The sequence below is a fragment of the Stegostoma tigrinum genome, chromosome 49 (assembly GCF_030684315.1).
Source record: "Stegostoma tigrinum isolate sSteTig4 chromosome 49, sSteTig4.hap1, whole genome shotgun sequence".
Lineage (NCBI taxonomy): Eukaryota > Metazoa > Chordata > Chondrichthyes > Orectolobiformes > Stegostomatidae > Stegostoma > Stegostoma tigrinum.
Genome location: NC_081402.1, coordinates 3253544 through 3274686, shown reverse-complemented (window position 1 = coordinate 3274686; position 21143 = coordinate 3253544). Strand labels below are relative to the sequence as shown.

Below are 21143 nucleotides of genomic sequence, written 5' to 3'. Positions count from 1 at the left end.
TAGATCGATACATTGGGGGTGGGGGATGTGGAGGAGGTGGGGGGAAACCTGTCCCATGGCAAGAGAGTGAGTGATCAGCCCAACTCTGTCAGCAGAGCACAGGATAATATCTCTTTGGTTCAGGGCAGGACGTGGCGGGTGTAAGGCCTTCCTGGCGGGTTGCAGAGGAAAGAAACGGGCAGGACGGAGAGAGAGAGGGATGTGGCCGGTTGGTGGGACCCCAGCACCATCTCCAGAGGGATCCAATGGCTCAGATTGGGCGGATGGTCTGGGGAGGCGGGTCATGCAGGCAAGGGGACTGACAAACCCCTTCTTTCCGCCCGCCCTCAGCCCAACTCAGCAACAGGACAGACACTGCCACTCCTATCAGAAAGTGTAATCACCCACTCCCTCCAGTTTGAAGACATTTCTCAAGAAAGGAAAATAAAACAACCGTGTTGGAACTATCGCTCACTCATTGGGCCTTATTTTGTGATAACGTTTTCACAAGGTTAGTGGCTTTTCAAGATGATTATCTGCGTTTTGTTATCTCGCGCATTTGAGTATTTTCTCAGCCTCTGTATGTCAGGGAACTGGTTTCACTGATATGAATAAACACCGTCGCTATTTCCTTTATAAAATGGATATAAAGAGATATGTTCCCTGTATGATTAGGAATTAATCATCAGATAGTGAACTTTCTGAACTGAAACACAGCCCTCACTTTCCCCACATCACTACTTAATCCATCTTAAATTCCTGCTTTGATACAGCAGTTCTTTCACGGTTCCTTAGCATTAACTTCACGACAGAACAGCGCTGACTCTCCAACAGTGCGGCACTCTCTCAGCATTGACCCTCTGACAGTGCGGCGCTCTCTCAGCATTGACCCTCCGACAGTGCAGTACACCCTCGGCGCTGACCCTCTAACTGTGCTTGCTCTCTCAACGCTGACTCTCCAACAGTGCGGCACTCTCTCAGCATTGACCCCCGAGAGTGCAGTACACCCTCGGCGCTGACCCTCTAACAGTGCTTGCTCTCTCAGCACTGACTCTCCAACAGTGCGGCACTCTCTCAGCGTTGACACTCTGACAATGCCCGCTCCCTCAGCACTGATCCTCTGACACTGCAACACTTCATCAGCACTGACTCTCCAACAGTATGGCACTCCCTCAGCACTGACCCTCTGAAAGTTAGGCTCTCCCTCACTATTGACCCTCCAACAGTGAAATACTCCTTCAGCTCTGATCCTCCAACAGTGCCTGGTCCCTCAACACTAACTGTCCGACAGTGCCCGCTTCCTCAGCACTGACCCTCCAATAATGCCCACTCCCTCAGCCTTTGACAGTGCAGCATTCCCTCAGTACTGACCCTCCAACGATGTGGTACTCCCTTGGCACTGACCCTCGACAGTGTGGTACTGCCTCAGCACTGACCTTCCGACACTGCAACACCTCCTCAGCACTGACCTTCCGATAGTGCCATACTCCCTCAGCACTGATCCTCCAACACTGCAACAATTCCTCAGTACTGACTCACTGACAGTGTGGTATTCCCTTAGCATTGACCCTCTGACAGTGTGGTATTCCCTCAGACAGTGCCTGCTCCCTCAACACTGACCCTCTGACAGTGCCCGCTCCCTCAGCACTGACTCTCCCAACAGTGCCCCCTCCCTCAGTACTGAACCTCTGAAAATGTGGCAGTCCCTCAGCACTGACCTCCTGACAAGAAGACTTCACTGAATATAACAGCCTGAATTGCCCAGATTGGGTATGTCTCTCAGTCTGACCAGCGGAGCTCATGCACTGATAGCAAGATAAATGGGAGGGGTGCGTGCATCAGAAATTGACACCAAAACATTGAGCAGGAGTATCAGTTTGACTGAATCTGAGCCTGAACTATGTTGTTCAGAATGGGCAATCAGAAGCTCAGTTATTTTTAAACAGCATCATAAAGGAATGGACAGAGAGAGGGAGGCACAGTGGTTTAGAGACAGACTCCTGAGATTAGCAGCCCCAGGCAGCTGAAAGCACAGAGTTAATTAGAGAATAAATCTCGCCCTGCTATGCCCTCCCCATCAAGCATTCCCACAGCACAGGGTTAGACACAGAATAAAGCTCCTTCTATATTGTCCTGCATCAAACAGTCCCAGGGGGAGAGATGGGGAGAGAACACAGCTAGATATAGACTGAAGTTCTCTCTATACACCCCCCGAGTCAAACACTCCCAGGACAGAGACAGCACAGGGTTACATACAGATAAATGCTCCCTCTACATTTGGAATATTACATTCAATTCTGCTCTCTCTGCTATAGGACATTTGAAACTAGAAAGGGGTGAGGAAAGATTTACAAGGATGTTGCCAGGGTTTTTGGATTTAGCTACAGAGAGACACTGAATAGGCTGGGCTATTTTCCCTGGACTGTTGGAGGCTGCAGGTGACCTTATAGAGGTTTTTAAAATCAGGAGTGATATAGATAGGGTGATTATCTCAGGGTAGGGGAATCCAAAACTAGAGGATACAGGGTTAAGGTGAGAGGGGAAAGATTTAAAAGGGACCTAGGGGCAAACTTTTTCACATAGAAGGTAGTGCGTGTATGGAATGAGCTGCCAGAAGAAATGCCAGATGCTGGTACAATTGCAACATTTAAAAGGCATCTGCATGGGTATAGGAATAAGAAGTGTTTACAGGTACGTGAACCGAATGCTGGAAAATGATACTGAATTAATTTAGGATATCTGGTCAGCATGGACAGGTTGGACTGAAGGGTGTGTTTCCCTGCTGTATAACTCTATGATTCTACACTGTCCCAATCAAACACTATCAGGACAGGGACAGCACAGGAGTTAGAATCATAGAATCCCCACAGTGTGGAAACAGGCCCTTCAGCCCAATAAGTCCACAGCAAACCTTGCAGCATGCCACCCAGACCCATTCCCCTTTAACCCACCTAAGGTAGGCATCCCTGAACACTATGGGCAATTTAGCATGGCCAATCCACCTACTCTGTACATCTTTGGGCTGTAGGAAGTAACTGGAGGACCTGGAGGAAACCCACGCAGATACAGGGAGAATGTGCAAACTCCACACAGACAGTCACCTGAGAGTGGAATTGAACCCAGGTGCTAACCACTGAGCCACCGTGCTGTCCCGAAGTTAGATACAGAGTAAAGCTCCCTTGATCCTGTCCCCATCAAACAGTCCCAGGACAGGGACAGCATGAGGTTAGATACAGCAAAGTTTCTTTTACACGGTCCCCATCAAGTATTCCCAGGACAGGGACAGCACAGCATTAGATACAGAATAAACTTCCCTCTACACTGTCTCCCATCAAATTCTCACAGGAAAGGGACAGCATGGGATTAGATACAATCCCTCTGTGCTTGTCAGGGCTGTGTGCCTCCCGCTTTGACAGTGGACGACGCAGCAGCTGGGTGCTAGCTTTTGTCTACCTGAGCAAGCAGACTTGTGGGGAAGGCACTGTCAGGAAGGACAGCTCACTGTGAGGCTGACGTCTTTAGACTGAGTGAACATATCCTGTACATTAGCTTCAAACAACCTTACATCCCAAGTGTAGCAAAGCAAACTCTTTGCCATTGACTGCAAACTCAATTCAATTTTCACAAATTCTCTGACCCCGCCCCTCAATACACACACACACACACACACACACACACACACACACACACACACACAGAGAGCACCCCCACCACTTTGGGTGCATTCTCCCTAAGACTCAGAAATCTCACATAGATTGCAGAAATAAGAGTAGGGTTAGGAAACCAGACTGACAAAAGAATACACATTTGCACTGCACCTCTGATCCAGGGGTGTTTACTGCGTTGTACAGAAGCATAACTGAAGTGTGAATGACTGTGCAAACAGACTGTGAGATAATCCCCTCATATTTCATCTCCGTTGCAAGACTGTACTCACATTAGAGTCTGTTCCCTGTAAATGTTACGATGCTGTGTCCATCAGCCAGGACCACCTCCATAGTCAGGGGTGCAGGTGTGCAGGTGTGACAGAGATAGGGAGGAATGTAGGGGGCAGGAGAAAGTGACAGAAATATGGAGGGGATGTAGGGGGCAGGAGGAGGTGAAAGAGATAGGGAGAGGGTGTAAGGGCTGGAGGAGGTGACAGAGTTAGGGAGGGGGTGTAACGGCTGGAGGAGGTGACAGAGATAGGCAGGGGTGTAGGGGGCAGGAGGAGGTGACAGAGATAGGGGTGTAGGGGGCAGGAGGAGGTGACAGAGATAGGGAGGGAGTGTCGGGGGCAGGAGGAGGTGACAGAGATAGGGAGGGAGTGTAGGGGGCTGGAGGAGGTGACAGAGATAGGGAGGGTGTGTCGGGGGCTGGAGGAGGTGACTGAGATAGGGAGAGGGTAAGGGCTGGAGGAGGTGACAGAGATAGGGGTGTAGGGGGCAGGAGGAGGTGACAGAGATAGGGAGGGAGTGTAGGGAGCTGGAGGAGGTGACAGGCATGGGGAGGGGGTTTAGGGTCTGGAGGAGGTGACAGAGATAGGGATGGGTATAGGGACTGAAGAAGGTGACAGAGGTAGGGAGGAGTATAGGGACAGGAGGATGTAACAGAGATAAGGAGTGTTGTAGAGATTGGCAGAGGTGAGAGTTAGGGATGGATGTAGGGGTCAGAGATGGTGACAGAGGTAGTGAAGGGTGTGAGGCTGGAGGAAGTTACAGAAATAGGGAAGGGTGTAGGGACAGGGGTTCGATGTGTACCTAACCTTGGTCACATGCCACCCTGAACCCCATATCTATTTATGGGAACTCGGGAAAGATTCATGGATCTAAATTTGGCAAAGGATGAAGAATAGGACTGAACTCACAACTGAAGATAGGGGTAATAGAATATCCCTGTGTAAATGAAACGTGGCTATTTATTGCCTGGCGATTTAAGGAAAAGATTGGGGAAGTCTTGTTTCGTCTGTACAGGATGAAGGTGAGACCCCACTGGGAGCACTATACAATTCTGCTCCTCTCACTGAATGAGGGATAGATTGATGCTAGAGGCAGTTAAATCAGGCTGGTTCCTGGGGTGAAGGGGGTCTGTCTTTTGAGAAGGTGAGCAGATTGGACCAGACCCCATTGTCGTTTAGAAGAATGAGAGGGCGAGTGCAGATCCTGAGGATATGGGGAGGAATTGGCAGGGTGGAAGCTGAGAAGATGGTTCCCCCAACATCATGTGGGGGATCAGGAACCAGAGAAGGCAGCATGATTTCAGAATGAAGGGGTCTCCCATTTAAGACGGCAATGAGAAGGAATTTCATCCCTCCGAGAATGGGGTGTCTGTGGGATTCTGTCCCACACAGACAGCAGGGGATGGTGTGTGTGTGTGTGTGTGTGTGTGTGTGTGTGTGTGTGTGTGTGGGGGGGGGGGGGGGGGGGTCAGGATCAGTGAATATATTAAGGCCGAGTTTTGATGGAGGAAGGAGTGGAGGGTCAGCGGCATAGAGGAGCAGACAGGAAAGTAGAGCTTGAGGCCATCAGTCACTGTCTTAATCAAATGGATTTTGTCCTGGGGCCCTCCAGTTGCGGAAGCTGCGGCTGAGATTGCTGGGTGTGTTTTTTTTCATGTTTCATTTAGGCTGCGTGATGGAGATGAGCCAAGATAAGGGGAAAGTGTCAAGGGAGGCAGGCAGTAACTGGGGATGGACAGAGAACTGTCACTCGCAAGGATGCACTGGTGTGGAATTTAGCATAGAGACCTGTGGAGGTGCAGACTAGGCACCTGAGCAGTCCACAGCCAATTTCATAAATGCTGCGTGTGGCCAGAGATGAGCAGGAACAACTTCCCTCCAAGTGGGTAAACCAGTGCGACTGAGCTGAGGAGAAAGGTCTTCTTCCCAGATGAGGCGAAAACATTGCAGGCTTTTACAAAGGAGCTGGCTGTAGCTGTCGCAATCCGAGAATATGGGAGCAGGCTACTGAGTTGGATGATCAACCATGATCCTATTGAATGGTGGAGCAGGCTCAAAGGGCCAAATGACCTACTCCTACTCCTGTGTTTCTAAAGTGTCACAAGTCTGTAGAATTCAAACCCCCCCAGAATGCAGTGGGCAGTGGGACACTGAATAAATTTAAGGAGGAAATAGATCTTTAATTAGTAGTGGGTTAAAAGAAGCGAGTGGCAGGAAATTGGGAGGTGATTGTATAGTTTGGCACGAGGAGCTGAATGGTCTACTCCTACTCTTGGATTCATGTAAAGTGGATGCATACAGTGCACCAAGGTTTGTTTCTGGAATGAGAAATGGGCTCCCTAATTATCAGAGATACAAATCTGGAACCAGAGGAACATCTCAGCAACAGCGACACCATCATTGACTCCTGTAAACTCCCATGTCATTCAGTAATTACCCTGGGTAACTGAAGCATAACATCCTTCCTTTAATGTTCAATTCCTCTTGTAATAAAGGATAGCATCCCACGAGCCTCCCCGATTATGTATTGTGCCTGCAGTCTAACCCTTAGTGACTAATGCACTAGGGCAATCAGATTCCTCTGCATAGAAGCACAGAAACACACCCTTCAGTCCAGTTTGTCCATGCTGACCAGGTTTACCAAACTAAACTAGTCCCACTTGCTGGCAGTTGGCCCATATCCCTCTTAGCCTTTCTCATTCACATACTTGTCCAAACTGTGTTCCATTTCAGATATACTCTGTTCATTCCTCCTGCCAAGGAGAACAACTTCACAATTTTCCCACATCATACTCCATCTGCCCGATTTCTGCCCGTTCATTCAACCTACCCACAATCATCTTCAATCTCCTTCTGTCCCCTTTGAAGATGAAGGGGACATGTTCTAAGTCAGGATGCGGTGTGTGATGGGGAGCATTGGAGGGGAACTTGCAGGGTGTGGTATTCCCCCCCTGTGTCTGCTGCTGGGGTAGAGGTGGCGAGTTTGGAAGGTGCTGTTGGAGCAGCCTCAACGAGTCACTTCAATGCATCTTGTAGACAGTACACGCAGCTGCTGCTGTCAGTAGTGTAGGGAGAGAATGTTGAAGATTGGGATTAGCATGTTGATCAAGTAGGAAGGGTGCTGCTTTGTTCTGGAAGGCGTCAAACTTCTCAAGTGTTGTTGGAGCCGCACCCATCCAGGCAAGTGGAGAGTATTCCACCACATTCCTGACTTGTGCCTTGTGGATGGTGGGACAGGCTTTTGGGGGAGAGTCAGGAGATGCTTCACTTGCTACAGGATCCCCAGCCTCTGACCTGCTGTTGTAGCCACAGCATTGATATTGCATCACTGAATGTAAAGGCAACGATGCTTAGATTATCTCTTATTAGTGATGGTAACCCTCAGAGTGGGGCAGAGTGTTGAGAGTGGGACATTCAGTAAAGTCAAAATGACCGAACGTCAAAGGGGCAATAGTTAGATTCTCTCTTGTTGGAGATGTTAACTCTCAGGATGTTATCAACTGAGGGATTCAGTGATGGCGATGCCATTGAATGTCAAGCGGAGGGGGGAGGCAATAGTTAGATTCTCTCTTGTTGGAGATGGTCATTGCCTGGCACTTGTGTGGCCTGGCTGTTAATGGCCAATTATCAGCACGAGCCTGAATGTAGTCCAGGTCTTGGTAAATGAACGTACCAACTACTTCAGTACTTGAGGAGTCTCGTGTGGACAGCAGCAGTGTAAGGGTCAATCCAGGGGGAGAGTCTGACAGAGGAACTAACATTTGGATAACCTACATGTGCAGATTGAGACACTGTCTGGGACACAAGACTCGACGCAGGAGAATGGAGGAAGCTTCAGGCCAGTCACGGTGGTTAGGCCACCAGGCCCTGCTGGGTGCTGGCCAGGAACCTCTGCTCCACTACGCAGATGAGATCCCCCTTCCGTCTACCGCCAATGAGGCCGATGTTTTCTTCAGCCACACCGAGGTGGATGGCAGCCTAGCCCAGCCATACTATGCCAGCCCCGTCCATGGCAGGGCCATTGGGAATTATCGGCACGGTGAGTACCATATCAGCTCTGAACTCCTGTTGCCAAAGGGAAGGATGACCAAGGGGGCGTTCAGGGACAAACCTCCACCTTACATCAGCAATGCTGCTCCTCTCTGTTCCAGAGCTGAGTGCAGCAAGATCCCACAGGTGGAAATGCAGCTGTGTGTCACGCTCCTTCTGTGTCCAATCCCCAAAATCCCCCAGGCAGTAGTGGACCTACGATCTTCACCGGCAGAGGGTAGAAGGGCTACTGTGGATCACAGTAGTGCCCCTGCCTCTGCACCAGGAGGCCTGGTTCCAAGTCCCACTTGGTCCAGACAGAACATAGAGTCATACAGATGTACAGGACAAAAACAGGCCATTTGGTCCAATTGTCCATGCCAACCAGATATCCTAAATTAATCTAGTCCCATTTGTCAGCATTTAACCCATATCCCGCTAAACCCTTCCTATTCATACACCCAGAGATAATGGGAACTGCAGATGCTGGAGAATCCGAGATAACAAAGTGTGGAGCTGGATGAACACAGCAGGCCAAGCAGCATCTCAGGAGCACAAAAGCTAAGTGTCATCCAGCTCCACACTTTGTTATCTATTCATACACCCATCCAGATGCCTTTTAAATGCTGAAATTGTACCAGCCTCCACCACTTCCTCTAGCAGCTCACCCCATACACACACCACCCTCTGTGTGAAAAAGTTGACCTTGGGGACTCTTTTAAATCTTTTCCCTCTCACCTTAAACCTATGCCCCTCTAGTTTTGGACTCCCCTAAACATCTAAAGAAGGGTAGGTCCCAGCTTGGGTGGGAGACAGTGGCGTACATTCACATCACCCGCTGATGGAAAGTCAGCCCTAGGTTTTGCGCCAGATCCTCTGAAAGATGGAGTCCTGACTCAAATGACAACGATCCCTGAGATTTCATTCTGCTATTGCCTGTTCCTTGGCCATGATGTGGGAACCTATCAGCATCCCAAAGGCTTGAGCAGGAATCCCTGTGGAAATGCAATGCCGAATTCAGGGAGACAGATGTTTGCCATGATGGCAGGCTGCTCTGGTCACTGCTAAAAGTGACTCAGAATCATTCCCCAGACAGATTGACCATATTTTTAAAAATTAATTTGAGATGTGGGTGTCATTTGTTGGGCCCATGCTTATTGCCCATCCCTATTTGCCCCTCAAGAAAGGAGGGAGTCTCAGCCACACTGAAGGAATGACCAACATTGTCCTCAGTCAGGATGGTGTAATAGGGCTCTCTGAGGGGATCTTGCAAGCTGTGGTGCTCTCCCTGCTGATCCAACACCTCCCCCTCCTCCCATGAGATAGAGGTGGTGAGTATGAAGGTGCTGTCAGAGGAGCCTTGGCAAATTGTTGCAGTGCGTCTTGTTAGATGGTACCCACTGCTGCTGCTGTGTGCCAATGGTGGAGGGAGAGTACTGAGCGTGGGGGCTAGTGTGTCGATCAAGCAGGAGGGGGAGCTGCTTTATCCTGGAAGTTGTCGAGCTTCTCGAGTAATATTGGAGCTACACTCATCCAGGCATGTGGGAAATATTCTATCATCCTCCTGACCTGTGCCTTGTCGCTTTGAGGGGACAGTCAGGAGGTGAGCTACTCGCTACCGGATTCCCAGCCTTCGATCTGCTCTTGTAGCTGCAGTATTGATATACCTGGGTCCAGAGTGAGGTGGTCAAAGATGCTGGAAGAATGTGTGTTCTTGCAGCCTCCACTTTGATTGAAAAAAGCTGAGGCAACGGAAGAAGTAATTTTATCTACAAAATGAGGCTGATTAGTTTTTCAGATAAAGCACAAACTGTCAGGAAATTGTAACACTGTACATTTTGGAAATGACGAGGCTTCCTGCACTCCGATAGGGTGGGGGGCAGATTCAAAGCCACTCGGAGCTTCCCTTTCTTTTATCCAGACCAACTTTCCCTCTGATTTCTGAGGCCTTTTCCACCTAATACAGCCATCAGGCCAGCAATGTGGTGTTCCCTCAATTGACCATCCAACAATGTCCACTCCCTCAAAACTGACCCTCTGATAGTGCGGCGCTCCCTCAACACTGAATCTCTGACAATGCGGCGCTCCCTCAGCGCTGACCCTCTGACAGTGCCCACTCCCTCAACACTGAATCTCTGACAATGCGGCACTCCCTCAGCGCTGACCCTCTGACAGTGCGGCGCTCCCTCAACACTGAATCTCTGACAGTGCGGCGCTTCCTCAGTGCTGACCCTCTGACAGTGCCCACTCCCTCAACACTGAATCTCTGACAATGCGGCGCTCCCTCAGCGCTGACCCTCTGACAGTGCCCACTCCCTCAACACTGAATCTCTGACAATGCGGCACTCCCTCAGCGCTGACCCTCTGACAGTGCGGCGCTCCCTCAACACTGAATCTCTGACAGTGCGGCGCTTCCTCAGTGCTGACCCTCCGACATACAGTGCTCAGCACTGACCCTGTGACAGTGCCCACTCCCTCAACACTGACCCTCTGATAGTGTGGCGCTCCCTCAACACTGAATCTCTGACAGTGCGGCGCTCCCTCAACACTGACACTCAGTGCAGCGCTTCCTCAACACTGAATCTCTGACAGTGCGGTGCTCCCTCAACACTGACACTCTGACAGTGCGGTGCTCCCTCAACACTGACACTCTGACAGTGCAGCGCTTCCTCAACACTGAATCTCTGACAGTGCGGTGCTCCCTCAACACTGACACTCTGACAGTGCAGCGCTTCCTCAGTGCTGACCCTCCGACATGCAGTGCTCAGCACTGACCCTGTGACAGTGCCCACTCCCTCAACACTGACACTCTGACAGTGCGGCGCTCCCTCAACACTGAATCTCTGACAATGCGGCGCACCCTCAGCGCTGACCCTCTGACATGCTCCCTCAGCACTGACCATTCAACAGTGCGGCATTCATTCAGCACTGACCTTCTGACAGTACACCACTCCCTCAGTATGATCCTCCAAAGGTGTGGCGCTCCCTCAGCACTGACTCTGTCCTCTCTTTGTCACTGCGTCTGCTGTCCTGTCTTTGCTCCTGTCTGCTCCTTCTAAGTAACATTGTAATTGCTACCTCATGCCACCTTCATTATAACATTCCTTCCCTTCATCAGAGAATCTGCCCTCGGCTTCCAGGAGACCAATCCCAGTTTCTGTGGCCTCTCCTCATGTACTGCAGCTGCCTAGAAGCCGGCAACAATATTCCAGCTCCTTCAATGCTCAGCATGTGCTCCCTCGCCGATGCTTGACCACTGGTAGATTTACTGTTTTATTGGGTCACCCCTTGGGAGAAAGGATATGGGTAAAATGCTGGCAAATAGGGCTAGATTTATTTAGGATATCTAGTTAGCATGGACAAGTTGGGCTGAAGGGTCTGTTCCTGTGCTATGTCTATGACTGTATGACCTTGGGGAGTGTGCCTGCCTCTAAGCCCAGAGGTACTGGGTTTGAGTCCCACCGCAAAGATCTCATAATGGCAGGTGGTGAAAGTGGGAGAGCTTCCTGCTCAGCCTTGTGATAGAAGGAAGTCGGAGCCTCGAGCCTCAGTGTCTGTGTCAGCTGCAGGCTGGAATGTCATCCCTTTTGTGAGTGGATTGATGCGGACATCTTTCCTCTTCTGTTGCCATTCGGCCTCATTCTAGAGAATTGGGAGCTCCTCTGCACTGTCCCCCCATCAAGGTGGGGCGGGGAGGGAAGATGCAATTTGCTGAATGGTGGAGTAGGCTCGAAGGGCTGACTGGCCTACCCTTCTACCTCACTGTTGTGGTTTCTATTACTGCTTCACCATCGTCTCCCCAGTTGATTCTTGTATCTTTATCCTCCTCAGGTTGCCAGGTCTACTCCCCTCACTTGCTGAACAGCCTGCAGTGGATGGAGGGGGGTCAGGCGATTGGCCACACATATGGTGGGGCCTGGTCAACGGTTGGGGCCTATGCCAAGGCCTCACTGCCACTGTACCAGGCTTCCTCTAGCCTCAGCTCGCCTCACCACAGCCAGCACCTCTTTGGCTTCACGTCGCCTCTGAAGGAGGCTGGTCACGAGGAGCCGGGGGCCAGCTTAGGCAAGGAGAGCCCCAAGTATGCCGAGGTGATGAAAGTGGAGAGGGAGAGCCCTCAGAACCCCACACTCCATCCGTCGGGCCTGGATGATGGCCTTGGCCAGAGCAGTCACCTCCAGCTTTACAACGGGAGCTTCTACCAAACCTCAGGGGTCTCAGAGCTGGAAGGCCATTCCGCATCTCTAAAGCACAAGTTGACATTATCGCCATGCGGTAAGATCTGGATGGGGCTCAGGGTGCCTGTGTAAATAACTGGGTAGGACCTGTAGGGGTTTTAGCCCCTGGGCTGTGGGATTTAGGCCAACATCAGAGAGTTGGCACAAGGGATTTAACACAAAGATGCCTTTCTCACACACAGACAGACACACACACACACAAACACACACCGGGTAGCAATGTTGGAAGTGTATAGTGTGCACAGCAAACTATCACACACAACAAAGCCCCCTCAGCACTGACCCTCCGACAGGGCGGCGCTCCCTCAGCACTGACCCTCCAACAGTGCGATGCTCCTTCAGCATGACACTCTGACAGTGCCCACTCTCTCGGTGCTGACCCACTGACAGTGCTGTGCTCCCTCAGCACTGATCATTCGACAGTGGCCCCTTATTCAGCACTGACCCTACAACAGTGCCTACTGCCTCAGCATTGATCGTCCGACAGTGCCCACTCCCTTAGCACTGACCATCCGACAGTGCCCACTCTCTCAGCACTAACTCTCCAACAGTGCGGCAGTCCTCAGCGATGACCCTGCTCCCTGGCCCAGACTAACTGCTGCCTTATGTGTTTTCCTTGCAGAAGCTCGGGAATGTGTGAACTGTGGAGCAACAGCGACACCACTATGGCGGAGAGACGGCACTGGACACTATCTCTGTAATGCCTGCGGCCTCTACCACAAAATGAATGGCCAGAACCGACCACTCATTAGGCCCAAGAAGCGCTTGGTGGGTGTCCTGGCCAGCACTCAATGGGCTGAGCAACCTCTTTCTGTACAGCATCTCCATGAGGACAGGGAAACCGTACCTAATCCTGAAAACCCAGAAACCAGTCCTTCAGGTGGCCGAGATAATGGGAACTGCAGATGCTGGAGAATTCCAAGATAATAAAATGTGAGGCTGGATGAACACAGCAGGCCAAGCAGCATCTCAGGAGCACAAAAGCTGACGTTTCGGGCCTAGACCCCGCTCTCTGATGAAGGGTCTAGGCCCGAAAAGTCAGCTTTTGTGCTCCTGAGATGCTGCTTGGCCTGCTGTGTTCATCCAGCCTCACATTTTATTATCTTCAGGTGGCCGCTTGGCCTATCTGCGCACTCTTTTGCAACAGCTCTCCATTTGGTCCTATCTCACATCACCTAGAGATCACCTAAGAGTCAACTGGGTGTCTTTCAGATTCTAAAATACGCTGAGTATCTGTGCCAAACTTATTCTCTAGGTGCTAGATGTGCAAAAGCCCTCAGATTTGTCCTATCAGAATTTTGTACACTTGACTCAGGTCCCATTGTTCTAAATTCTAAACCTGGCATATTTTGTTTCTCGTTCTGCCCTTTTTCTAAATAGTATTATGATTCCAGCCAACAGGGTACCATTGAACAAGTCAGGTCTCGCAATGAAACGTGGCTTGATAGATCTTATTGTTCTTCTTTTTGTCGTTAGTTAATGTGATGAATGTGGAAAACAGGCGTGGGTGTAGGCCACCCTGACATGTTCACACAAGGCTGCAAATGTCCATCTAACAACACAAGTCTGTTACACAAAAGAATAATTAAAAACAAAGCAAACCAAGCTACTTACACCATAAGATTTGGGAGCAGATTTTGGCCATTTGGCCCATCATGTCTGCTCAGCCATTCGATCACAGCTGATATATTTCTCAAGCCCATTCTCCTGCCTTCTCCCCGTAACCTTTGATCTCCTTACTATTCAAGAATCTATCTATTTCCATCTTAAATGCGCTCAATGACCTGGTCTCCACTGCCCTCTGAGGCAATATTTTCCACAGATTAACCAGCTCCTCGTCTCAGTCCTACAGGGTCATCCCTTCACTCTGAGGTTGTGCCCTTGGGTCCTAGTCTGTCCTACTAGTGGTAACATTTCTCCATGTCCGCTCCATCAGACCTCTCCATATTCTGTAAGTTTCAGTGTTTTTGCTTTGTCCATTACAAAGTCTCAAACCCAGAGACATTTTTCCACCCCCACCTCATCTCCTTCAGGTTTTACCTGACAGGCTCGTTAAAGTTGCTTTCCCATGACTTGTAGAAGCTACTCAAAGAGTGCTTTCTGAGTCTGTTGACATAAACATTTCACAAATCTGAGAGCATAGCCTTTCACTGCTCTAATAATGTGTAGGTTTCTAACCTTGTGGTTTGGAAGGTTCACAATCTACAAACTAAGGAAAATTATTTCCTAAAGATCATTAGTGAACCAGATGGGATTTTTCTGACAATTGACAATGGATTCATGGCCATCATTAGACCCGAAATTCCAGAATTTCTAATGAATTCAAATTCCACCATCTGCAGTAGCAGGATTTGAAGTTGGTGCACAGAACATTATGCACATCTCTGGATTAATAGTCTAGCAATAAATACCACTTGGCCTCCACCTTGAACTGAATGGCTTGCTAGGGCCAATTCAGAGGGCAGTTAAGAGTTGACCACCCTCACTGCGGGACTGGAGTCACACATGGGTACTAACCAGGTGAGGATGGTAAGGGGCCAGTTAAGTCACGGTCACCTTAACTTTCACCTTCAGATTTATAAATGAAGTTTAAATTCTGGCCACAGACACTAAAGTGGGATTTAAACCCGCCCAAGTGAATGTTCTGAAGAAGGGTCTTGACCCAAAATGTCAACTTTCCTGCTCTTCTAATGCTGCTTGGCCTGCTGTGTTCATTCATCTCCACACCTTGTTATCTCAGATTCTCCAGCATCTGCAGTTCCTACTGTCTCAAGTGAATGTTCAGCTGGACCTGCACAGTACATTCCCACTTGTCTCTCTCTCTTGTTCAGCCTCTAGTAGTGGTCACTTGGGAGAGGCATGAGTGGAAGTGTGATGTTGGGGGGAAGCAGTGAAATGAGTCGAGTTTGTTTTAACTCTTTTCTGCATCTTTTTCTCCTCTTCTCTCTTTCTCTCAAACCAGATTGTAAGCAAGCGAGCAGGTACACAGTGTGCCAACTGCCACACCAGCACCACCACACTATGGCGTCGTAACATCAATGGAGACCCTGTCTGCAACGCATGTGGGCTGTACTACAAACTGCACCATGTGAGTGTGAGCATCTCTCTGATCAGTGAATCCATTGAGACCCCCCGTTCTCCCCTATGCCCACAGGAGTGAGTCCGCCATTCTGCCCTCTCTCTCTCTCTCTATGACAGCATCCCTCCTGTTCTACCCTCTCCCCACAGGAGTGAGTCCACCATTCTGCCCTCTCTCTCTCTCTATGACAGCATCCCTCCTGTTCTACCCTGTCCCCACAGGAGTGAGTCTGCCATTCTGCCCTCTCTCTCTCTCTCTATGACAGCATCCCTCCTGTTCTACCCTCTCCCCACAGGAGTGAGTCCACCATTCTGCCCTCTCTCTCTCTCTATGACAGCATCCCTCCTGTTCTACCCTGTCCCCACAGGAGTGAGTCTGCCATTCTGCCCTCTCTCTCTCTCTCTATGACAGCATCCCTCCTGTTCTACCCTCTCCCCACAGGAGTGAGTCCGCCATTCTGCCCTCTCTCTCTCTCTATGACAGCATCCCTCCTGTTCTACCCTCTCCCCACAGGAGTGAGTCTGCCATTCTGCCCTCTCTCTCTATGACAGCATCCCTCCTGTTCTACCCTCTCCCCACAGGAATGAGTCCGCCATTCTGCCCTCTCTCTCTCTCTATGACAGCATCCATCCTGTTCTATCCTTTCCCCACAGGAGTGAGTCCGCCATTCTGCCCTCTCTCTCTATGACAGCATCCCTCCTGTTCTACCCTCTCCCCATGGGAGCAAGTACCCCATTTCCCTCTATCCCCACGGGAGCAAATCCCCCATTCTCCCCTTTCCCCATGGGAGCAAGTACCCCATTCTCCCTCTTCCCATGGGAGCAAGTCCCCTATTCTCCCCTCTCCCCACGGGAGCAAGTACCCCATTCTCCACTCTCCCCATGGGAGCAAGACGCCATTCTCCCCTCTCCCCCTGGGAGTGAGTCCCTCATTCTCCCCTCTCCACAAGGGAGCAAGTCCCACATTCTCCACTCTCCCTACGGGAGCAATTCCCCATTCTCCACTATCCCTATGGGAGCAAGTCCCCATTATCCTCTCTCCACACCGGAACAAGTCCCCCATCCTCCCCTCTCCCCTTGGGAGTGAGTACCCCATTCACCTTTCTTCCCACGAGAGCAAGTCTCCCACATTCTCCCCTTTACCTCCAGGAGTGAGTGCCTCCTTCTCCCCTCTCCCCATGGCAGCAAGTCCCCAATTTCCCCCTCTCCCCACGGGAGAAAGTCCCTGATTCTCCCCTCTCCCCACGGGAGTGAGTTCCCCACTCTCCCCTCTCCCCTTGGGAGCCAGTCCCCAATTCTCCCCTCTCCCCATGGAGCAAGTCCCCAATGTACCCTCAAACCTCGGAAGCAAGTCCCCATTCTCCTTTCACTCCATGGGAGCAAGTCCCCTATTCTCCCCTCCCCCCATGGGACCAAGTCCCCATCCTCCCTTCTCCCCATGGGAGCAAGTCCCCCATTCTCCCCTCTCTGCACTGGCGCAAGTCCCCCATCCTCCACTCTCCCCACGGCAGCAAGTCCCCCAATCTCCACTCTCCCATGGGAGCAAGTCCCCATTCTCCCCTCACTCCACAGGAGCAAGACCCCAGTTCTCCCCCCTCTCCATGGAAGCAAGTCCCCATTCTCCCTTCTCCCCATTGGAGCAAGTACCCCATTCTCCCCTCTCCCCACAGGAGCAAGTTCCCATTCTCCCCAGTACAGTGTCCCCATCAAAGACTCCCAAGACAGGGACAGCACAGGGTTAGATACAGAGTAACTCCCTCTAATTTCCGCTGTGGTAAATCTAACCCTGCCCTCCCTGCAGGTGAACAGACCTCTGACCATGAAGAAGGATGGCATCCAGACCCGCAACCGGAAGGTCTCAAACAAGTCGAAGAGGATGAAGAAATCCCAGGAGGCCTTCAGCGACCTGCCTAAGGATGTGGGGGGCGAGGGTTCACCTTTCCCTTTGGGATCGGCCGCCTTCCAGAGCCACCTGACCTCTGTCAGTCATATGGTGCCCTACAGCCATGCCCCCCACCTGCTGACCAGCCCCCTGCATCCTCAATCGAGCCTGAGCTACAACCATCGCCCCTCAACCAGCATCGTTTCAGCCCTCAGCTAAGGCAGGCTCCTTCCCACCCTGCCAGAGACAGTGTCTCACACCGATGGATGACAGATCACCAAATCCCCTCAGCATCCGCATGCAGGGGCTGAACCCTTGCAAACTCTTAACCAGGTGACATGTGCGTGCTCCCAGCAAAGGGGCAACAGATTCACACTTCAATGGACTGCACAGATTTTCTCCCTAAGAATGTTAACCTGCCCTGGCTCTGATCTGGATTCCTGACCGAAGCCAGATTCGCATATAGTGCTTTCTTTCACACTCACACACACACATATATATATATAGATATATATGTATTGTATTTCAATAATCCCACATTTACACATCAACTCGTGACTTTGTTTCGTTTAACGCTTGTTCAACTGACCGAGTCAAAGAGGAAGAGCAGAGAATGAACATCCATGAGAGGAGGAGAATGTTATCTTTATCAAACCCAGGTGAAATTTCTTGACACCATCATCTTGGTCACTGTGCAGCCACCACTTTCTGTGCATCTTCTTTCCTGCTCTGTTTGAAATGGAGTCCTCAGCGGGGTCTACACCCCAGCAACATCTCAACCAATGAAGAGTCGACATGTCATGAATTCGTGCCCTTTGTCCTCGTGTGTAATGAAAAGCCGTTATGAAATTTGGTATTCTTGCATGTGTTCTGACATTGAGACATATTGCCAGGGTCTCTTGATGTTTGCCCAGCAATATCCTGTTCCAGATGAAAACAGACACCAGGCCTTTTGAGAACTGCATTCAGAAGAATCTTTCACTGACGTGGCCTTCGGATTTCACTCTGTGCTTTTTGTTTGGAAACCTCCTCGCACTACACCCCGTCTCTATCTCTATCACCCCTCCAGCCCCTACACCCCCTCCCTATCTCTGTCACCCCCTCCCTATCTCCGTCACCTCCTCCAGCCCCTACACCCCCTCCCTATCTCTGACACCTCTCCAGCCCCTACAACCCCTCCCTATCTCTGACACCTCTCCAGCCCCTACACTCCCTCCCTATATCTATCACCTCCATCAGCATCTACTTCCTTGTCTGTCTATCCCTGTCACCTCCTCCATCCTTTACAGTTTTCCCTATCTCTTTCACATCCTCCAGCTGTTACAAGCTTCACTAATTTTGTCTCCAATACGTCTGATAGTGGCCCGCTCAGCTCTTTTTGGGGATTTGGGGGCGGGGGGGCGGCGGTGTTGCGTGAGCTTTTGGAATTCCATCCCTAAATCTGCCTACCTCAATTTCTTCAAAACGATTCTCTTTGGTCAGGATTTTGGTCACATGTTTCTAACACCTCCTTACATGACTCAGCATCCGATTTTATGTTGCAGCACTCCTACAAAGTGCCTTGGGGACGTTTTATTCCAATGACTGCTCTGTAAAAACACGACTTGTCAATGTTGTTGTGTTAGTTGCTCTGGAAGAAATGTCAAGTGCAATGCACAGTGTGCATTTTACATATGTTATTATAGCATTAACCATTCAATAACACTGACTTTGCCCTCTGATTATTATCCACTCATAGAATCTTAGACTCCCTACAGTGTAGAAGCAGACAATTTGGCCCATCAAACCCACACCTTCCCTCCAATGAGCATCCTAACCTAGCCTTGTAATCCTGCATTTCCCATGCTGAACCCAACCAACCTGCACATTCCTGGACATTGCAGGGCTATTTCCCATGGACCAAGCCACCTTAACCTGTACATCCCTGGACACTATGGGTAATTTAGCAAGACCAATCCACCCTAACCTGCACACGTTTAACTGAGGGTAGAATCAAACCTGGGACCCCACTGCTGTGAGGCAGCAGTGCTAACCACTGAGCCACCCATTTGAGTCTGCAACCTTACTATATAAATTGAACCAACACCAGAGTCTTCCTCCCCTAGATAATTATTTTAATCCATTCATTGGAAATGGGTGTTGGCCAACATTTACTGCCCTTCGGTTTTGACATAGCAACACTGATGGAACAGCCAATATCGTTCCAAGTTAGAATGCTGTGTGTGTGGTGGGGGAATGTGGTTCAGAGGGAATCATATTGGTGGGTGCTCACCAGCATCTGTTGCCCACTCTGGGGTGGGGGTGGGGCAGGTTGAAAGATGTTGTCGGAGGAGCCTGGGCAGGTTGCTGCAGTGCATCTTGTTGATGGTACACACTGCTGTGGCTGTCTATTGGTGGTGGACAGAGATACATCTGCAGCTCAGCGGAGCATTCCTAACGAGGCTATCTAATCTGCCACTCTGCCTCGTTGGTGGGGGGAGTTGGGGGTTAACATATCGGTAGGGTGCGTGGTAGGGGATTCCCTTGTGCTGGATGGTGTCGAGCTTTTTGAGTGTTGTCCAAATGGGCTTTCGTCAGAGCTTACTCACTTAGCATTCTCAAATCATTAGACAATTGTTGGTGTATATTTATAGCTTGTAAACTCCACGTCCATTAACACCCCTACCCGTCCCACACCTAAATAAAAAATTGCTTGGCTCAAATATTATTTGTTGTAAGTTGAGGGTGAAGTCATTTTTTTTTCATTGTTCATTCATCTGTCCCTAACTGCCCCTGGAGAAGGTGGCGGTGAGCCATCTTCTTGACTCACTGCAGTCCCGTGTGGTTTAGGGTCACCCTGCACAGTGCTGTTAGGGAAGGAGTTTCCAGGCTTCTTACCCAGCCACACTGAAGGAATGGCCAATATCATTCCCAGGATGGTGTCTGTGTGCATGTGTGTTTGCAGAGGTTGAGGGGTTCAGTGGGGAACTTGCGGGGACTGGTGATTCCCCCTGCATCTGCTTGCTCACGTCCTTGCAGGGGGTAGAGGTGGTGGCTTTGGAAGGTGCTGTCGGAGGAGCCTTGGCGAGTTGCTGCAGTGCATCTTACTCGCTGCTGGATTCCCAGCCTCTTATGTTCTAACCATGTGCCCCCCACCCTACCTCCATTTGGATTTTGGGGTGCAGGGCTGGGTGGGATGGTACCCTGTGATGGAGGGTTCCTGGACAGAAAGCAGAAAAGTAGGCACTACTTTCATCAGGCTCTGTTGAAAGCTGCCCCTTCCTAACTGTGACAGTGCCAAGGTAGACGAAGGATTGAGATGGAAAGGAGACCATGGCACCCCCATCCTCAGCTGAAGAAAGTAAGACTAAACAATTAAGAATTATGAAGTGTAAGGAGGAGAAATCCAAAAGGTCATTGACAAGTTGGTGGAATGGGTGAAGAGCTGGCAGATGAGGTTCAATTACAGAGATGCCTGAGGTGATGCACTTTGGTCAGAAGAACATCGATAGACAATACAAAATAGAGGTTAAAATTCTAAAAGGGGGTGTGGCAGGAGCAGAAGAAGGTGATGATATATTTACACAGACCATAAAAATTGGCAGGATAGGTAGGGAGCGCGGTTAATAAAGCAGAGTGTCCTTGGCTTTATTCATACAGACATCGAATACAAGAGCAAGGAGGTGATGCTGAACTTGTACAAGACACTTGTTAGACCCCTGCTGGAGTACTGTGTACCGTTCTGGGCCCCATGTTTATGGAAAGATGTGAATGCACTGGAGAGAACGCAGAATCGATTTATAAGAACAGCTCTAGGGATGAGAAACTTCAGAGATGAGGATGGACTGAAGAATTTAGAGAATGTTCTCCTCTGAAAGAAGAAGACTGAGAGAGAGATATGTTAAGTCTTTCAAAATTAGAGATGGAGAGAATAGAGAGGGAGGATAGCTCCAGGATAGGCTGAATGGCCTCCTCCTGTTGCCGAAACTAATGCATTCTTTTTAAGTCAAAGGTCTCAAAC

The 21143-nt window shown here is 50.2% G+C and overlaps 1 protein-coding gene across 1 annotated transcript; it reads left to right on the top strand.

Annotated features, from left to right (window-relative positions):
- The first annotated feature begins 207 nt into the window (after positions 1-207).
- Positions 208-18845, top strand: LOC125449945 (GATA-binding factor 2-like). The gene is made up of 6 exons (XM_048525863.2): positions 208-490; positions 7699-7955; positions 11777-12220; positions 12806-12951; positions 15146-15271; positions 17063-18845. The coding sequence occupies exons 2-6, from the start codon at positions 7739-7741 to the stop codon at positions 17360-17362; spliced, it is 1233 nt and encodes a 410-aa protein (XP_048381820.1). The 5' UTR covers positions 208-490; positions 7699-7738; the 3' UTR covers positions 17363-18845.
- The last annotated feature ends 2298 nt before the right edge of the window (positions 18846-21143 follow it).